The sequence below is a fragment of the Pleurodeles waltl genome, chromosome 5, assembly GCF_031143425.1.
Source record: "Pleurodeles waltl isolate 20211129_DDA chromosome 5, aPleWal1.hap1.20221129, whole genome shotgun sequence".
Classification (NCBI taxonomy): domain Eukaryota; kingdom Metazoa; phylum Chordata; class Amphibia; order Caudata; family Salamandridae; genus Pleurodeles; species Pleurodeles waltl.
The window spans coordinates 81,605,292-81,618,229 of NC_090444.1; the positions used below are offsets into that span (position 1 = coordinate 81,605,292).

Below are 12,938 nucleotides of genomic sequence, written 5' to 3' on the forward strand. Positions count from 1 at the left end.
CTGGCCTTGTGGAGTCCCACTGACAGTCCAGTATCGTCCAGCGGGCACCTCTCCTTCTTGTCCATCCTTTGCTTTTCCGGAACCAACCCCCTGCATTTGTCCGCCCTTGTGCCGCTATAGGTGTGTGTTTGGTGCTGACCTGTGGCCCCCCACAGGCCTGTGCCCTGAAACCTTGGGTACTTACCTGCAATCTGTATTCTTCTGAGTGCCCCCAGTCCTCATAGGATTCCACTGAAAACCCAAGGCCAACTTTGACCTCTGCACCCAGCCAGCCCTGTGTTGCTGGTGGTGCACTTTTGGGGTCAGCTTGAATTTTGATCTGTGGACATTCTAACCCCCGAAGCCTGGGATTGTAAGTCGACTACTTACCTGTTAACTGTGCTAATACTTTTCTTTCCCCAGGACTGCATTGATTCCTATGAAAAATTGCACTGTCAACTTCTAAAATTGAAAAGTTTTACTTATTTGTTAACTTATTTATCTGCAAAACCTAAACAAAATACATTTGATACATATGCTTGATACCTACTCACAAATGTACTTAGCTGTGACAAAGACCTTTTGGTTCTAGTAATAAAGGAACAAAAATATATTTTTGCTTTATAAGCACATTGGCCTGGAGCTAGTCATTCTGTGCGTGCCTCATTTCTTGACTGTGCGTGTACAACAAATGCTTTGCACTACCCTCTGATAAGCCTAACTGCTCGACCACACTAACACAAAAGAAGAAATTAGTATTATCTACTTTAGCCTCTATTAAGCCTCTGGGGAACCCCTGGACTCTGTGCACACTATACCTCATTTTGGTATAATGTATACAAAGCCAGCTTCCGACATATGTGATGGTAACAGACAGAAAAGTTGTCATGATGTATCCAATTTCCTTGTGGTACCTGCCCAGGAGAATTGTAGCATTATCGTTCTTTAGCTGCGTGGAAACTGTCCATCACATCTCCTTTCCTGTTGTGTCTATTCTCTTACTGGAAGTGTAGAAGACTATGGGGATGAGGCGTGTTTTCACAGGTGCAGGAGTAGGAAGTTTTTCCTCTTAAATATCTAGTAGACCCGTTACTAGAAGTAAAAGTGGTCCAGGAGCAACCCTAGGTCAAAGGGTTTCTAATACAACAGAAAACGTTGGTTGAGCAATCTCCAATGGGATGTTTAATTTTGCTGCTCCTCTAGTCACAGCATCCTGAAAAGACACGATGGCATTCACAGGAAACACTTCAAAAGGAAAGTGTGCCGGAGAAGTAAGAATGTAGGAAGTATTATTGGAATCCATATAAGGAGATCGAGAAAAATATCTTTCCCTCATCTTGTTGGATGTCTTTGGAGGAGAGGTTAAAAAAAAAAAAAAAAAAAAAAGGAGATGGAGATAGAGACTTTCCCTTTCTAATAGGTTGTGGCTTTTGTAGCCTTCCTAACTCAAGGGCTCCAGGTGTTTAAATTGAATCTTTGAATGTCCTCAATGGGTGTAGTGACAATAGAGCAGTATAACCATTTTGGCACCACAGTAAAATGGTGACCTTTAGAAACTGTAGTTTCTTTAGTGGTTTGAAGAGGAAAAGCTTCAGAATGTAGTGACACCTGCTTAGGGGATGGCAATAATATTATCTGATATCTTCTTGGCATTGAAGGAGATGGAGTTGGTGTCTTTGAAGGCCTTTTGGACGTCAACAGTGGTTGAGACGATGTGCTGACATCGATTATGTTTTACCTCGCAGCAGATGCGTCTACATTGATCTGACCTGTACCGCCCACGTTGTGAGCGACAGTGATCTTCTCAAAGTCAATGACAAATGCTTTGACAGCGAATATCTTGAGTGCCATTGATGAGTCACTGCTGACCCTTGTGACGGTGAACAAGTTGGAGTTGAGTCCTTTGACGAGGACGCTGTAGATCTCGAAGTCAATCAACAGTGCTGAAGGAGATGATGCCTATGTCTGGTAGGAAGATTTTTCAAAATATCTGAATCCCTCCCAATGTGGGAGGTATTTTTTTTACAGATGGAGACGCATTAACAAAGGCAGGATGAACTGTAGATCTTTGTAGCTGCCTCCTTTTTCTTCTTTCTTCATCCACATTCATATCCTGCATCAAACCTCTCAGCCTGATGCCTTCCCTGATTTTCATTGTCCTTTATGATATTGTCTTACATATGTCACACTCCCTGACTTAATAGAGCACCAGTAGGCAGCCCACACAGGCTTTCATCATTTGGTGACTAATGATGGCATTGTGACACAAACAATGTGCCAGACAGGAAAATACTTTCCTCACTAGAGCAGATAAAAAGATGTTCAGACAAACTATTTATCAAATTTTCCTTACAATGGAAAGTGGTATTGGGTTCCAGGAGGCTGATATAAAGCAATTAGCCCCAAAAGTCTAAGATCTGTGTGACTAAAGATTTAGAAACTGGGCCTAAGCTGTATTGTGACAAATCAGATTTTACTGACACTTGTGAAACAGGAACATGTATAGGAGAACCAATGTTTAACCGAGAACGGCCAAGAAAATACAATCTCCTTCGATAGAGATCTGCTTTCCATCTGCAGGAGAGGACATTTTTGCATGGCTCTGTTTCATAGCATTACCAATAGAACTACTTAACCCCTTGGGCACCAAGGACGTAATGGATACGTCCGTGGCTGCGGCGCTGAGGCGCCATGGACGTAACCATTATGTCCTAGTACTGGCCCTCGGGGGAAGGAATATCACTCCCCCAGAGTGCCGCGCTCCCACCCTCCACAGCAGGGCTGAAGGGGAATCGTTTTCCCTTCCACTCCTGACCCCACCAGTGACGTCTGATGACGTCAGCATGCAATCGCGTGCTGACCTCATCAGAGGTCACAATCAGGCAGCAGAAATGCCCACTAGACACCAGGTATTTATTTTTATTTTTTAAATACTTACTCATAAGGGGAGCAGCCCCTTGGGCGAAGGCGCTTCCCAGGGGACCAAATTATTTTTAGGCCATTTCTGGCAGAAACCCCCGAGACACCAGGAATATTTTTTTTTTTTTTTTTTTTTTATATGTGGATAGCAAAATTACTTTTAGGCCATTTTTGAAACCACTAGACACCACAGATTTTTCTTTTTTCTTTTATACTTGCGCATAAGGGGACCGCCCCCTTGGGCAAGGGCCGCTCCCCAGGGGGGCAAAATATTTTTAGGCCTTAGATCGGCATATTATAATTAGGCCAGTCTGCCCCAAGGTGGGGGCAGGAACCCCTAGACACCAGGGATACTTTTTTGTTGTTGTTTACTTTATGTTTTTATGTACGGGGAGCGACCCCTTAGGCAAGGGTCCCTCCCGTGGGGGGCAAATTGTATTTAGGCCATTTCTGCCCACTTGGGGTCGGCCTTTTTATATTAGGTCAATCTGTCCCCAAGGGGGGCAGAAACTACTGGACACCAGGGATTTTTTTTTTTTTTTGCGTCAATTTCACGCAAGGGGAGCGACCCCTTAGGCAAGAGTCGTTCCCCTGGAGGACAAATTTATTTTAGGCCATATCTGCCCCCCCTCGGAGGAAAATCGGCCTATTTCTATTAAGACGATCTGCCACTGGGGGTGGAGGGAGGGGCAGACACCACTTAGGCACCAGGGATTGGTGTGTGCATATATGTGTGTTTTGTTTGGAGAGGCAGCCCCTTGGGCAAGGGTCGCTCTCCATGGGAGCACATTACTGTTGGCCATATCTCAACCTATTTTTGGAAGGCCCATCTGCCCCCAAGGCAGGCAGAAAGCCCTACAGAGACCAGGGAAGATTTTTTTTCAAAATAAGAGAGGGGCCAAAGTTGTTACGCCTGATCCACACCCTGGGGGGGATAGGGAGGGGTGGGTGTCAGAAAGTCTACTAGATGACGGGGAATTAAAAGAAGAAAAGAAAAAAAATATTATGGTGGTGGCTACCAACCAGTATGGGCATGGTTATGCCCCCACCCCTACTAAAGGGGGTAACAGTCTTTCGGCTCTCCTACCGCACACTCAAACATCTTATCCCACGGCAAGCAGGAGGACATTTGATTATTGTGGGTTTTACATTTGGGCCATGGGAGCTTAGCTAACTCTCAAAATCGTCCCACTAGGAATAGTGAGGGCTGCACTTTTTGGACTTGGGACGCTGTCATGTACAAAAATTCTCAAGACCTAGACATATCTGAAAACTAAACGACTGGGTGAGTCCAGGATGGTGAACTTCACATGCACCCTGCACCATTTTCTTACCCACAATGCCCAGCAAACCTCCAACTTTGCTGAAATCACAGATTTTGTCCACATTTTTGTGATGGAACCTTCCAGAATCTGCAAGAATCCACAAAATTCCTACCACCCAGCATTGTCTCATCTATACTGATAAGAAAATAAGTTACTTACCTGTAATGAAAATGTCACTGCCATCGAACCTGTAGTTCTCCAGTATTGGAATCTTTCACAGATTCACATGCTTGAATCATTCCCCGTCGTCGAGATGGGAGTCCTCGGTATAATTTACACAAGTAATGTCAAGACATATTAACAAAGAAAAAGGCCCTAGGCCTCTTCAATTTAACAGTCTATCAGAGTCATTTTGTGAAAAGGACCAAACTTGAGCATCCACCAATCAGGCGACACCACCCTCCAGAATCCTCCTGAGAGAAGCTCCAGCACCTCAGATTTTCCAAGCACAAGTGCGTACAATATAGGAAAAAGAGAGAGAGAAAGAGGTGAAGTGAGCTTCTCCGGGGAGGCGGGTGGGTCGCATGTGAATCTATGAAAGATTCCAATACTGGAGAACTACAGTTACAGGTAAGTAACTTATTTTCTTACTCCAGTATTGGAACTTTCATAGATTCACATGCTTGAATCAGAATAGATAGCAGAAGCTATGCACATTGTAATATGATAACAGATTAGATCAAAAACACTTTGATACACGAAACCTCATTATATAGCTGTATATATATATATATATATATATATGCGCAACTATAAAGGTATACACCTATATCTATATATATATATATATATATATATATATATATATATATATACACACACACACATATATAAAGAAATGCCAAGAGACAGAGCAAAAATTATTCTAAGACACTTATTGTAAGGAAATGCCTCCTTGGCATGGTTACCCCATGACTTTTTGCCTTTGCTGATGCTAAATTTTTATTTGAAAGTGTGCTGAGGCCTGCTAATCAGGCCCCAGCACCAGTGTTCTTTCCCTAACCTGTACTTTTGTTTCCTCAATTGGCACACCCTGGCATCCAGGTAAGTCCCTTGTAACTGGTACCTCTGGTACCAAGGGCCCTGGTGCCAGGGAAGGTCTCTAAGGGCTGCAGCATATCTTATGCCACCCTGGGGACCCCTCACTCAGCACAGACACACTGCTTGCCAGCTTGTGTGTGCTAGTGGGGATAAAAAGACTAAGTCGACATGGCACTCCCCTCAGGGTGCCATGCCAACCTCACACTGCCTACAGGTATCGATAAGTCACCCCTCTAGCAGGCCTTACAGCCCTAAGGCAGGGTGCACTATACCATAAGTGAGGGCATAAGTGCATGAGCACTATGCCCCTACAGTGTCCAAGCAAAACCTTAGACACTGTAAGTGCAAGGTAGCCATAAGAGTATATGGTCTGGGAGTCTGTCATGCACAAACTCCACAGCACCATAATGGCTACACTGAAAACTGTGAAGTTTGGTATCAAACTTCTCAGCACAATAAAAGCACACTGATGCCAGTGTGCATTTTATTGTAACATACACCCCAGAGGACACCTTAGAGGTGCCCCCTGAAACCTTAACCGACTCCCCGTGTAGGCTGACTGGTTTTAGCAGCCTGCCACACTCCAGACATGTTGCTGGCCACATGGGGAGAGTGCCTTTGTCACTCTGTGGCTAGTAACAAAACCTGTACTGGGTGGAGATGCTTCTCACCTCCCCCCTGCAGGAACTGTAACACCTGGCGGTGAGCCTCAAAGGCTCACCCCCTTTGTTACAGCACCCTAGGGCATTCCAGCAGTGGAGTTGCCCGCCACGGCCCCATTTTTGGCGGCAAGGCCGGAGGAGATAATGAGAAAAACAAGGAGGAGTCACTGGCCAGTCAGGACAGCCCCTAAGGCATCCTGAACGGAGGTGACTCTGACTTTTAGAAATCCTCCATCTTGCAGATGGAGGATTCCCCCAATAGGGATAGGAAAGTGCCCCCTCCCCTCCGGGAGGAGGCACTAAGAGGGTGTAGCCACCCTCAGGGCTAGTAGCCATTGGCTACTAACCCCCCAGACCTAAACACACCCCTAAATTCTGTATTTAGGGGCTCCCCAGAACCTAGGAACTCAGATTCCTGCAACCTAAGAAGAAGAGAACTGCTGAACTGAAAAACCCTGCAGAGAAGACGGAGACACCAACTGCTTTGGCCCCAGCTCTACCGGCCTGTCTCCCCACTTCTAAAGACACTGCACCAGTGACGCGTTCCCCAGGGACCAGCGCCCTCTGAAGCCTCAGAGGACTGCCCTGCATCTAGAAGGACCAAGAACTCCTGAGGACAGCGGCTCTGTTCACCAAAGACTGCAACTTTGCAACAAAGAAGCAACTTTGAAATAATACACGTTTCCCGCCGGAAGCGTGAGACTTTGCACTCTGCACCCGACGCCCCCGGCTCGACTTGTGGAGAACAATCACTTCAGGGAGGACTCCCCGGCGACTGCGAGACCGTGAGTAGCCAGAGTTGACCCCGCTGAACCCCCACAGCAACGCCTGCAGAGGGAATCCCAAAGCTCCCCTGACCGTGACTGCCTGCTTCAAAGACCCGACACCTGGTAAAGGCACTGCATCCGCAGCCCCCAGGACCTGAAGGATCCGACCTCCAGTGCAGGAGCGACCCCCAGGTGGCCCTCTCCCTTGCCCAGGTGGTGGCTACCCCGAGGAACCCCCCCCCCGCATCGCTGAAGAGACCCCTTGGTCTCCCATTGATTTCTATTGCGAACCCGGCGCTTGTTTGCATACTGCACCTGGCCGCCCCCGTGCCGCTGAGGGTGTACTTTCTGTGTGGACTTGTGTCCCCCACCCCCAGTGCCCTATAAAACCCCCCCTGGTCTGCCCTCCGAAGACGCTGGTACTCACTACCACAAGTTTAAGTCCAGTACACTGCAAAGCTTGAGTATGACAGACTATTTTCAGCTTTGACGTACATGCTTACGTGTGACATTTCTGACATCTCCGACGTACATGATCTTGCCCTGGTGTCGCACCATTCCTACCGTGATTGAGTCTTCGCATACTTCAGAGGCAACATAACGATCTACTTGGAACCCGAGGTCCTTTAGCACCAGTAGACCTAAAACAGGGCAAAGTATATAAATTATACAGATGTGACGTTCATGCGGCATACAGGCATGTTAAACATTTACACAACTCGTATGTAACTAGGCATTTCATTTCAGAATTTTAAACTTATCAATGGTAGAAATTATGCTGTAAGAGTAGGTGAGGGATTAAAAGCATACTCTGGCCTAAACGTCAGGCTCTGTATATGGAGTTTATTAGCAACCCACTTAAAGTTTGTAATCTTTAATTTACTTTTCTTTCGTTTGCCAACAATTATATTACTTCTACATATGTGGAAAAGTCAATTAACGTTTGTATTTTTTGATTAAATCATGTGTTCCCTTGAATGTACTACAGACAAAACACGAAATTGTAAGATCACTGGTGTGACTTGTATAATAGAATGACCGCTTGGTCATTTCATACTGCTCATTCAGTGACTGCACTTCTTTTCCAACTTGTTTTACCCCCCCAACAGACCCTCAATCATTCATTTGCTACCTGTGATGCCATAGAAGGATAAGTTACTTACCTGTAAATCCTAGTTCTCTTCCAGGGGTATCCTCATCAAAGTCATAAACATTGAATATTCCCGCCCTTGTGCGGGGACCCCGGAGCATATATATATAAAATACATACATATTATCATGTGTAAAACAGCAATGCAGGCTATAATCATAAATAGGCTAAAATGCTTTATTTCTATGCAAGGTTTTTTTTTTATTTTATTTTTTATATTATAAAATCACAATAGATCATAAATATCTACCTAAGCCCCAAAAACTGGACTTAGGGAAGTAAACAGCAGTAAATATCAGAGAAAAATAGAAAAAAACACATTGAAAAACAATGAAGCATTCTTAGCCAATAGGCTGCATGCAGGTTAACACAGGAGAACCATAAAAACTTTGGCACCGTGCCTTTAAGACCCTGAGCACCTCCAGTATCCCACCATGCCTCAGGGGTGAAGGGAAGGTGACAGTTGGTTCACAGTTAGGTCAGTACTTTTTTACGGTGACAATCTGTGTAACTGATCAGAAAGATAATCTGTCCTGCACTTCTAGGAGACTTGAGTCCGGGGAGGAGGGTGGGTTGTTTATGACTTTGATGAGGATACCCCTGGAAGAGAACTAGGATTTACAGGTAAGTAACTTATCCTTCTCTTCCAGGGGATCCTCATCAATAGTCATAAACATTGAATAGATTAGCAAGCCCATCCCTAAACTCTGCGGACTTTCTGAAAGAAGTGCAGGAAAGAATACATATTTATGCAAATAGATTTCTAAGAGAGGCCTGCCCCACCTGGGCATCCGCTCTTGCATCCGAGTCTAAACAGTAATGCTTAGTAAAAGTATGCACAGACTTCCATGTAGCAGCCTTACAAATCTCGGAAATTGGTACATTGTTAAGGAGGGCAGCAGTAGCTGCTTTTCCCCTTGTGGAATGCGCTTTTGGCCTAGCCAGTAATTGCTTATTAGCCAGTTGGTAAGTGTTAACAATACAAGACACAATCCATCTTGATATCGTTCGTTTAGACGCTGCCTCTCCTGTTCTTAAATGACCATAATTCAGAAACAAATGGTTAGAATGTCTAATCGGTTTTGTTTTGTCCAAATAGAATTTCAGCACTCTTTTCAAGTCTAAAGAATGCAATGCTTTCTCAGCCGGAGTCTCCGGATTGGGAAAGAAAGTCGGTAAAGATATAGGGGGTCATTCTGACCCTGGCGGCCGACCACGGGAGCACCGCCAACAGGCTGGCGGTGCTCCAACGAGCATTCTGACCGCGGCGGTTCAGCCGCGGTCAGAAGCGGAAAGTCAGCGGTCTCCCGCCGACTTTCCGCTGCTCGTTTGAATCCTCCATGGCTGCGGAGCGCGCTCCGCAGCCATGAGGATTCTGACCCCCCCTACCGCCATCCTGTTCATGGCGGGAAAGCCGCCATGAACAGGATGGCGGTAGGGGGGTCGCGGGGCCCCTGGGGGCCCCTGCCGTGCCCATGCCAATAGGGGCCCCCGTAAGAGGGCCCCGCAAGGTATTTCAGTGTCTGCCTTGCAGACACTGAAATACGCGACGGGTGCTACTGCACCCGTCGCACCTTCCCACTCCGCCGGCTCGGTTACGAGCCGGCATCCTCGTGGGAAGGGAGTTTTTCCCTGGGCTGGCGGGCGGTCTTTTGGAGACCGCCCGCCAGCCCAGGGAAAAACTCATAATACCCTCCGCGGTCTTCTGACCGCGGAGCGGTATTATGGGGGCGGAATTCTGGCGGGCGGCCTCCGCCGCCCGCCAGAATTAGAATCAGCCCCATAGTCTGATTGATATGGAATTCTGACACCACCTTCGGAAGGAAAGATGGGTGAGTTCGCAGAACCACTCTATTATCGTGAAAAACCGTGTACGGTTCTCTGCAAGACAGAGCCTGAATTTCGCTGACCCTCCTCGCTGAAGTAATGGCCACCAAAAAAGCCGTCTTCCACGTAAGGTGCTGTAACGAGGCCTTGTGGATAGGTTCAAAGGGAGGGCCCATAAGTTTTGACAGGACTACATTCAGTTCCCATGGAGGAGAAGGTCTCCGAATGGGAGGAAAAACCTTTTTCAAGCCTTCTAAGAAATCCTTGACTACAGGTATCGTAAAGAAGGATTCCTGAGAAGGCGACTTACGATACGCTGTAATTGCAGACAAATGAACCTTAATAGAAGATACCTGCAGACCAGACTTCGCCAGATGAAGCAAATAGGACAGTATGACATCCTCCTGAGCTCGTATGGGATTTATACCTTGTTGAGAGCACCAGATGTAAAATCTCTTCCACTTAAAAGCGTAAGAACGCCGCGTGGAAGGTCGTTTTGACTCTTTCAAGATGCTCATGCACTCCTGTGAGAGCCCTAGGTGCCCATACTGTAGGAATTCAGGAGCCATGCTGTCAAGCTCAGAGAGGGAAGGTTGGGATGTAGGATTCTGCCTTCCATTCTGCTCAGGAGATCCGGTCTGCACGGCAACCTCCTGTGAGGTTTTTCCGATAAGTTGAGTAGATCCGTGTACCAGAATTGGCGGGGCCATTGTGGCGCTATCAGAATCTCTCTGGTTCTGGAGTTGTAAAGTTTGTTGATTACTGCCGGTATGAGGGGAATCGGTGGAAAGGCGTAGAGAAATGAAATATCCCTGACCAGTTGATCAACAGGGCATTCCCTTGAGATCCCGGACGGCAGAACCTGGATGCGAAGTCTGGGCATTTCTTGTTTGCTTCGTCTGCAAAGAGATCCAACTGGGGTCGACCCCATTGACCGAAGATGTCCTCGACGACTTCGTCGTGTAGGACCCAGTCGTGCGCGTCTTCTAGATGTCTGCTCAGGAAATCTGCCTCTACGTTTTGCTGACCTGGCAGGTGTACCGCTGTGATAGACATTCCCCTGGCCAGGAGCCAATGCCATATCGTTTGGGACTCTCGAGACAGAGGTAGTGATCTTGTTCCCCCCTGTTTGTTCAGGTAATACATTGTGGTTGTATTGTCTGTCTGAATTAGGAGAGATTTCCCCTGAACCAATGGAGAGAAAGATTTGAGAGCCAGATGGACCGCTCTGAGCTCCAGTAGATTTATGTGATAGTTATTTTCCTTGTCGGACCACAGACCCTGAGCTTGGAAGGAACCCAGATGAGCACCCCAACCCTGAAGAGACGCATCCGTTACCAGAGTGTCGGCTGGAATTGTCTGGTGAAACGGAGAACCTATCGACAGGTGAGGTCTGTGCATCCACCATTGTAGTGATTGAAAAGCCGCTGCTGGTAGTCGTACTCTGTCCTCCCAGCGACCAGTCTTTTGGCTCCAGTTGTTCTCGAATGCCTCCTGAAGGGGCCTCATGTGTAGCCTGGCATTCGGGACTATGAAGATGCATGAAGCCATGGAGCCCAGAAGCGATGTCACCTGACGAGCAGTAGGTGCATCGGCTGTTAATAGTTGTTGACACTTCCTGTGGATTGATAAAAGTCGTTCCTCCGAAGGATACACTCTTTGGAGCTCTGTGTTTAGTATAGCTCCCAGGTAGTGGAGGTTTTGTGTTGGAATCAAGGTTGACTTGTTGTGGTTGATTTGAAGACCTAGAGACTTGAAAGTTCTTAGTACAATGTCTCGATGTTTTCTCGCCTGATCCGGAGAGGAAGCCTTCAATAGCCAGTCGTCCAGGTAGGGGTAGACGAATATTTTTTGCCTTCGAAGATGTGCCGCTACCACTGCTACACATTTTGAAAAGACTCGGGGTGCAGACTTCAGGCCGAATGGTAGGACTCTGAATTGGTAGTGCTGTGACGCTATCTGGAAACGTAAGAATTTCCGATGTTTGGATGCTATTGGGATGTGAAAATAAGCATCCTGTAGGTCGATGGAGCACCTCCAGTCTCCCTGATGCAGTTGCGGAACAATCTGGTGAAGGGCTAGCATCCTGAACTTCTGTTTTCTTATGTACTTGTTCAGGAGCCGTAAGTCCAGAATTGGCCTGAAGATGCCCTGTTGACCTTTTTTCGCCACCAGAAAGTAACGGGAGTACACCCCTTTTCCTTTTTGTGCCAGAGGAACCTTTTCTACAGCTTTCTTTTGTAGGAGTGCAAGAACTTCCTTGCGTAGCAGGCTGAGATGAGAAGGAAAACATCTTGCTGGCGGCAAGTGTGGCGGAGGTTTTTTGAAAAGGAGAGAATAGCCATGTTCGACAATATTGAGCACCCATTTGTCTCTTGTGATGGAGTGCCACTCGTGAAGATGATGCGTAATACTTCCCCCCACCGGAGTGGTGCACAGTGCTGAGGGAAGCAATGCTTCATTGCTTGGTTGGTGTCTTTGCTGTAGACTGTTGAGGTCTACTTGCCCCTCGGTCTCTTGTGGGTCTACGTGCCTGAAACAGGGGACGTCCCTGTCGTTGTTGTGGCCTCTGAGACCAGTGAGGGGTTTGAACCCTCTGCTGGAATGGTCGTCTGTCGTACGGCCTGTACCTCCGCCTGAAGTCTTTCTTACGTTCCAGGCCCACTGCCCTCATAGTGTCCACCTCCGTTTTCATTCGGGCCATCTCTTCATCCGCGTGGGTACCGAACAACGAATTCCCGCTGAATGGGAGGTTTAAAATGCGTTGCTGTGCTTCCTGTTTCAGACCCGTGAGCCGTAGCCAGGAAGACCTCCTAGCGCAGATTCCGTGCGCATACCCATGCGCAGCCAAATCCGCCCCGTCCGCCGCCGCGCTGATGACCTGGTTAGATACTAGGCCCCCTTCCTGCAAGATTTCCTGGAAGTCCTGTCTATCTTCCCTGGGCAACTTTTCTGTAAATCTGTGGACTGAGTCCCACAGAGAGCGGTCATATCTGCCCAGAAGTGCTGAGGCGCTGGAGACCTTCATAGCAGATGCCGCCGTACCGCACATCTTTCTCCCCAGGGAGTCTAGGTGTCTGCTCTCCTTATCCGGGGGGACTGTGGAAGATGATGCCACAGAGTGTGTTTTTCTGGCTGCGGCTAAAATAACAGAGTCCGGTGGCGGATCCTTCCGCAGGAATAAAGGATCTTGCTCCGGAGCTTTGTACTTCTTTTGAATCCTAGCCCGGGCAGACTTGAGAGTGGCTGGAGTCAGAAAGGTGTCCAT

General features: G+C 47.3%; 1 protein-coding gene across 6 annotated transcripts in view; it reads right to left on the reverse strand.

The window, feature by feature from the left end:
• Positions 1-12,938, reverse strand: part of DNMT3A (DNA methyltransferase 3 alpha) — a 1,562,966-nt gene that overhangs the window by 250,918 nt on the left and 1,299,110 nt on the right. For all 6 annotated transcript variants that reach the window (XM_069233637.1, XM_069233638.1, XM_069233642.1 and 3 more), the window contains one exon: positions 7,189-7,334. In XM_069233637.1, coding sequence (XP_069089738.1) covers positions 7,189-7,334 — 146 coding nt within the window. The remainder of the gene's footprint in view (positions 1-7,188; positions 7,335-12,938) is intronic.